The following is a 7,356-nucleotide window of genomic DNA, read 5'->3' on the forward strand; positions in this document are numbered from 1 at the left end:
GGCCTGCAGCACCCTGGTCAGCTCCCGTGGGCCTAGGCCTGGCTTGGGAAGGCCAGGTTCAAAAAGCCTTCTCCCTTCCACCTCTCTTGCTTCCAGAGGTCGGTCGCTGGGGTGATGGTTACACTCAGGTGTAACTGCCTGGAAAAGGCTGGCGGATTGAGAGAAAGAGGCGATAGCCTATAAACAGAGTAATTGTGCGGTGGCTGGGATTGTAGGTCGCCTTAATTCTGTGGTGTCTTATGGAGGGGTGAGAGGGAGGATGTACCTCTGCTGTGTGCCAAAATGCCAAAAATACTCAGAACAAGGGAAGAAAATAATATTATTAAGGAGAAGTAGGAAAGAAAAGCAGTCACGTTCATGGAAATAGATTAAGGAGAAGGAACCGAGCTCTGCGATGAGGAGGTTGGAAAGAGAGGGAGACAGAAATAGCAGTGGTGGAGAAAGTTTCCAAGCACTGCTGCTACGTTGCAGTCCATAGAGCTGTTAACAGCTGATGAACCTGAGACGGCAGGGGAGGCTGGAAGCTGTTTAGGATTGTAAGGAGATGAGGCAAGTCGGGGAGGTCAGGAGGAAGTTCAGGTCTCAAGAGAGCCAGGCGCTGAGCTAGAGACACCTCTCTGCCTTACCGCTGTGCCAGGGCTAAGTGCAGCCTTCGGACTCCCCAGAGTCATGGGGTTTGTAACATTAGAGCAAGTGAAGTAAACCATCAGCACCCTGACTGTTGGCTTTAACTGAGGGACAAATAGTCTTGACAGTCTACTCCAACCATTGGTGACAATTTGTACGTTGTCACCAAAATATGTACTGCCTATTTTTGCGGTTGGGTTAGACATGCAGTCTGTCTAGATGATGTCTTCCTGAGTGGTCATTAGCGAATACTGAAGAAACAACTGCAGTGTTGGAGTCATACAAGAAATTATTCTGAATAATACTGTGTCACTTCACAGTTTGGTTTTGGGTTGCTCTTTTCAAACCAGAGGGTTCAAGTCCTAGCGTATGTATGTATGAGACTGTGCCAGCAACCTCTTTTCATTGTGTAAAGGGACTGGGGTTTTTTTCTGTGTTCCATTTTCTTTTTTTTTTTTTTTCTTAAAGTGACATTAAACCACCAGAAGACCATTCTTCTTATTCCGTAAAAGGTTGGTTTGAGATGTAGGTGAGCGAATGTGTTATGAGGATTGGGGATTTCTGTTAAACTTATGTGTTCTATGTCAGCTGTAGTATTTCTGGAAACATATATCCTCATGCTTGTGTATGTGGGTTGAAAAAGTGCCTAGAATGTGAAGTTTCTTGAGCAGAGCAAGTAATGTCACAATATCTGAGTACTGGCCTTCTTATAAACATTTATTGGGATATATTTGTCTCCTACATCATCTATGATTTCACTAGTACACCATTGTTGTCTTTTTAGAAGGTCATGTAGATGATATCAGTTTCTGAAGTAATGTTTATGACTCTGAATACTGTTTTCTGATTTAATAACTAGTACTCTTGCGTGTTGTGTTGATTTCTTTTTTTTTTTTTTTTTTTTTTTTTTTTTTTTTTTTCGTCATAGGAAGTAGATTTGGAAGAAAGACTTGGTGAGTTGGATCTTAGAAGTGATTCAGATGTTCCTGATGTTCCTCCAGCAACAGACAGCACTCCAGAAATCCTCAAAAGGGCTTTGTCAGGCTTATCTGCCAGGTATAGTAAAACAAACAGCTCTCAAATGTCATAGCTGCTGGCTAAAATTCTTACAGATTATGCTGCAGTTTTAATTCTTACAGATTGTACTGAGGTTTTAAATGTCATATGATACACTTGAAAATTGAAGGATAAATTTTTACTGGATATCATTGATTTATTTATACTTTGATAATCCCTTCAGTGTAGTATTTTTTGCATAAACCTGAAGATTGCCCATTGCATGCATTTCCAAGTAAACCGCTGCACAGTTTAGCTACAGGTTACGTAGACATTTGCCATTGTTCAGTCTGACCATTGCAATAAAATGGGCTAAAGAATTGTCATGGAGTTTGATATCCAGAATAACTATTTCTGAGGGTTATAATAAACTGATTTCCTACATCCACGGTTAAGGGGGGGACAGTATTTGTGTATAAATGAAAAGGGAAGAAGTATAAATTCCCTGGGTGAGTTTTGCTTGTGACAGCATTTCCACTTCTAAATAATTTCTCTTTACAGTTAAATACAACGTAACTTTTATTTTCATACTTTTTAAAGCAATGTTTAATTTTTTCCTGCCGTTTCTTTTCAAACCTAGGTTTCTGCCTCCAACCCCTGTTCACAGGAGCTTGAGGGCTAGCATCTGCGGGGGAGTGTGTATCTGTATAGATAGACAGATAATCATGGAGACCTGCATATTCATGGAGGCTAACGGATAAAGCTCCTAGTATAATTTTTTTTTATACAGTCCCTTTACAATACTGGATCAGTCAAACCCTTTTGGAGGTGGCAATTCGCATTACGTTTTTTTCACTAGTGCAATGAAAGAGCATTTATGTGTGTGATGGATCGCACAGCAAAAAAACCTACCTAGTAAAATGAATGTGTGTATCATATATACCTTATGCTCAACATAACAAACCAAGCAATATACAGTGTATATTTTAGATGCAGCTTAGGTCTTGCAAGAGTCAGAAGGAGAACCTCCAATCCAGACTACGATTAAAAACTTCCGAGTCCTTGTAAAAAACCTGATCCCTGGTAGATATCTCCAATAGCAGAGTGAAACTACAGTTTTTTGACCTGCTTCTTTTCTAATCTGTTGTGATGTCTGGGAGCTATAAACAAATGTATTGTTCCCAGGTTTCAAAAAGCACGTTTCTGAACCACACCAGCTGCGAGCAGACTGTGATATTCTCTACCGCCATCATGCTGCAAGGAGTATCTAGTTCCTATCGCTTTCAGAGTTCTCTCCATGTTAAATGTTGTGGAAGTCTTAGGTCTCCAAATCAGACTTGCTCCGAAGGGCACTTGCATGGTGATACCTCAAAGCCTGCAACTAAGAGGCACAGGCACAACTTTTCCTGTTTCACGTGCTTGAAATTCTTTATTGGAGTGCTTGCACAAAGGTGCTTTGAGTGCAAAATTAAATTCTTGGTGCTTTATGAATGCTAGATTCAAAATTACTCGATAGTTTAGTAACTGGCAGTCCCACCAGAGCTGTTGTCATAATGCCCAACATGAGTGAGTTGCTTTATAACTCTCAGAAATATTGTTTCTCTTTGTATTTGACCTTTAGTCTCTGTAACTTTCCAGCAGAGAGTTAGGATACAATATTGTCAGGTGGCTTTCCAGATTCTGCTGTAGGGGTCTTTCTACTGCTGCGCTTGTCAACGACCTCAAGATGCTATGTGGTATTTTAACATTATTCTTAGGGGAACTTGAATTCTTCTAAAGGAATCTTGCTCGCTATACATATACCACTAGGAGCAAGCTGCTACTCTATAGCCCACGTCATAGAAGAACATAAAGCATCTGTGGTGATAAAGCCTGTTGTGGCTTTGTTCTGATACTTAAGGCAAATCCAGTTAGTGGCCTTAGCTGCTGTTAACCTACCGATGAATCACATCCTTGAGAACTGAATTAATATAGTTGAAGTTTACATTAAAACTGGAACATAGTGCAAAATGAACAGTGTCCCCTGAATCAGGTATATCTCCTGATGCAGTAGTGAAACACAAGACTGATACAAAGCAAAACATTAGAAATAATTTCTTTAAGCTATAGTAGGGGTTTTCTGTGCTTGGCAGTAACTTCTGATAGTCGATTCAGTGTACTTTTAGAGGCAAATTTTTTGTATGGAAAAACACAGACAAAAGAGGATAAAAACTTACTGAAAAGTAATATGAACAATAAAATACAGAGTACTGATAACTAGAAACATTTTCATGGCAGAGAGGAGCATGTGATGAGGGTTCTCTTTATTTAAAAAAAAAAAATAAAAAATTAACTGAGCTCTTGATTTTTTCCTGATTCTGGCCTTTGGAGGCAGGGGGTTGGGGGTGTGGGAAATAACATTTTGGTTACTCTAGAAATTACAAAAAAATCCCACAAACAGCAAAGACTTCCCAATTGTTTGGCTTTTTTAAAAAGAACTCTTATTTTTTCAAAGAAGACATTCTACTCCTCGAGTGCTGTGTTCAGTTTTGGGCCCCTCACGACAAGAAAGCCCTTGAGGTGCTGGAGCGAGTCCAGAGAAGGGCAACGAAGGTGGGGAAGGGTCTGGAGCACAAGTCTGATGGGGAGCGGCTGAGGGAGCTGGGGGTGTTCGGTCTGGAGAAGAGGAGGCTGAGGGGAGACCTGATTGCTCTCTACAACCACCTGAAAGGAGGGGGTAGCCAGGTGGGGGTCGGTCTCTTCTCCCAAGTAACCAGCAATAGGACGAGGGGAACCGGCCTCAGGTTGTGCCAGGGGCGGTTTAGATGGGGTATTAGGAAGAATTTCTTCATCAAAAGGGTTGTCAAGCACTGGACCAGGCTGCCCAGGGAAGTGGTGGAGTCATGATCCCTGGAGATACCTAAAAGATGTGTAGGTGTGGTGCTTAGGGACATGGTTTAGTGGTGGGCTTGGCCGTGCTAGGTTAGTGGTTGGACTCGATGGTCTTAAAGGTCTTTTCCAACCAAAACGATTCTGTGCTTCTGTGGTAACAGGAATTTCTGTCCTCCTTTCCTTGGGTAGCCACAAGTAGCTACAAAGGTCTACGAGGGCAAAAGAGTACAGCTGGTTTGACCCATCACCCCTCATTGTCACACATTTTCCTGTCCTGGTTCCAGTGCTCACAGGAGCACAGGACTGCTTTCAGTAGGTAACCTTCTACCTGGCTGTCGTGGTTTAACCCCAGCCAGCACCTAAGCTCCACACGGCTGCTCCCTCACTCCCCTCACAGTGGGATGGGGGAGAATCGGAAAGTTAAGAAGTGACAAAACTCGTGGCTTGAGATAAAAACAGTTTAATAGGTAAAGCAGAAGCTGTGTGCGCAAGCAAAGCAAAAGAAGGAATTCATCCCCCAGTTCCCCTGGGCAGGCCGGTGTTCAGCCATCTCCAGGAAAGCAGGGCTCCATCACATGTGATGGGGACTTGGGAAGAGAAACACCATCGCTCCGAGTGTCCCCCCCTTCCCCTGGCTCTATATGCTGAGCGTGACATCATACCCCATATCCCTGGGGTCACCAGAGTCGGCTGTCCCGGCTGTGTCCGCTCCCAACTCCTTGTGCCCCCCCAGCCCCCTCACTGGTGGGGTGGGGTGAGAGGCAGACAAGGCCTTGGCTCTGGGTAAGCCCTGCTCAGTGATAGCTGAAACATCCCTGAGTTATCAGCGTTGTTTCCAGCACAAATCCAAAACACAGCCGCATACCGTACTTCTTCAAAGAAGAAAATGAACTTTGTCCCAGCCAAAACCAGCACACTTGCAGAATAGCTACTTTGCTGCCTTTGAAAGTTGATGATTGCCTGTTTTGTTTTGGGTTTTGTCTGTCACTCCTCAAAGAATGGTATGCTTTTTACCTGGCAGCCTTTCTTTCATATATGATCCTTTATGTGGCTGGGCCCCCATCAGTCTTGCTGATTATGTGATGCTTTTTGAGGGTCCTGATGTATTTTTACAGCAGCTTCAATAGGGGGTTGATCCATCGAATTGCAAATGATGTTGGCGGGGCGTGGTGCATGGGGGAAGAAGAAAGGTGGCTAACTTTAATTTCTTTTATGGTGTATCCTATTTAGTTGGATAGTTGGTTTATTCTGTGTTTCTTGCTATGTGTTTTAATAAGGACGAAAATTTTTGGAACTCCCCTTGTTTCTAATAAACTTCAGTTAGTAAAGGAAGTGGCATTTATTTTCATTTATAACTCCTTGCTTTTTATTCTCTTTTTGAAAAATAGATGGAAAAATTGGTGGATTCGTGGAATTCTCACTCTAGCTATGATTTCTGGTTTTTTTCTGATCATATACCTGGGATCATTTATGCTGATGCTTCTGGTAAGTGCGTTTAAATACATTCTGTTACGCCAGAGTTACTTGATCTCTTTGTTCATCATGCATAAGACAGCTGGAAGCAGGCTGCACAGACAATTCAGAGCAATTTGTCTCTTCTTTGTGTAAACATAAATACTTTTGACAAACACCAGACAGATTCACAACGGGGCATTGTGGATTAAGGACTTCTTATACGCTGTGATTAATTTCTGTTTTTAAGTAGGAATTAAAGTAACTGTAAGAAGTTGAATGATAGTTGCCTTGAAGTTTACTAAACTACTGTCATCCGTTTCCTTGTCCAGTTTCCATTACCTACTGTTGAATTCTTTGACTCTTGTTTTTTTAAAAAACAAAAAACCAATCCAACAACACCCCCCCCAAAAAAAAAAACCAACCAAACCAAACCCAAACAAAATAATAATAATAAAAAAAACCCATAACACAAAGACAAGGCGAGTTTCATTTTTGAGGCTGAGGAAAGCAGGCAGCTCTGTTCTGCTGTCTGTGATTGGCACTGAAAGGCTTTCCTCAGGCATGCTCCGTTAATTCCCTGCTTCTCCATGGAGCTGCCTTGTGGCCTTGGGTTTGTCTGCAGAATGGAGGTAGATCCCTTTCCATGGTACAGGGATAAAGTGCAGTTTTAGGTCATGGAGCGAAATAATAACTAAAAAAATACCCCAATAAAAATATTCATACATACCTAGTCAGCCTTTACTGCTTCTTTCCATCTTTTTCTTGCTGCTATTTTTATTGAATAATGCTTTAACTATAACTATGTTCCCCAGTTGTGGCGAGTAACACACGGTGATGTGGCTTCTAAAACACTGAAATTGGTACTTCTGGGTAACTGCTTTGATTTTTGACTCTAAGTTTGTTTAACTGTCAAAATGTGCTTTTACATTTTTCATGGCCTCCTGTGAAGCATCTTTTGGATTGTATTTTGTATAGAATTTGTATATTGTATAGAATTGGTTAGGATGGAAAAGACCCTTAAGATCATCGAGTCCAACCGTTAACCTAGCACGGGCAAGTCCACCCCTAAACCATGTCCCCAAGCACCGCATCTACACGTCTTTTAAATACCTCCAGGGATGGGGACTCAACTTCTTCCCTGGGCAGCCTGGTCCAGTGCTTGACAACCCTTTTGGTGAAGGAATTGTTTCCAATATCCAACCTAAACCTCCCCTGGTGCAGCTTGAGGCCTTTTCCTCAATGGTGCACTCAATCCCCTCATCCAGATCATCGATAAAGACATTAAACAGAACCGGCCCCAGTACCGAGCCCTGGGGAACACCACTGGTGACTGGCTGCCAACTGGGTTTAACTCCATTCACCACCACTCTTTGGGCCCGGCCATCCAGCCAGTTTTTTACCCAGCAA

At 42.4% G+C, this 7,356-nt stretch overlaps 1 protein-coding gene across 1 annotated transcript in view; it reads left to right on the forward strand.

Annotated features, from left to right (window-relative positions):
- Positions 1 to 1,555: 1,555 nt before the first annotated feature.
- Positions 1,556 to 7,356, forward strand: part of CDS1 (CDP-diacylglycerol synthase (phosphatidate cytidylyltransferase) 1) — a gene marked incomplete at its 5' end in the record, with an annotated part of 24,647 nt that continues 18,846 nt past the window's right edge. The window contains 2 exons of the mRNA XM_009707016.1: positions 1,556 to 1,683; positions 5,883 to 5,979. Coding sequence (XP_009705318.1) covers positions 1,556 to 1,683; positions 5,883 to 5,979 — 225 coding nt within the window. The remainder of the gene's footprint in view (positions 1,684 to 5,882; positions 5,980 to 7,356) is intronic.

The sequence above is a fragment of the Cariama cristata genome, unplaced genomic scaffold (genome assembly GCF_000690535.1).
Source record: "Cariama cristata isolate BGI_N322 unplaced genomic scaffold, ASM69053v1 scaffold10389, whole genome shotgun sequence".
NCBI classification, from domain to species: Eukaryota; Metazoa; Chordata; class Aves; order Cariamiformes; family Cariamidae; genus Cariama; species Cariama cristata.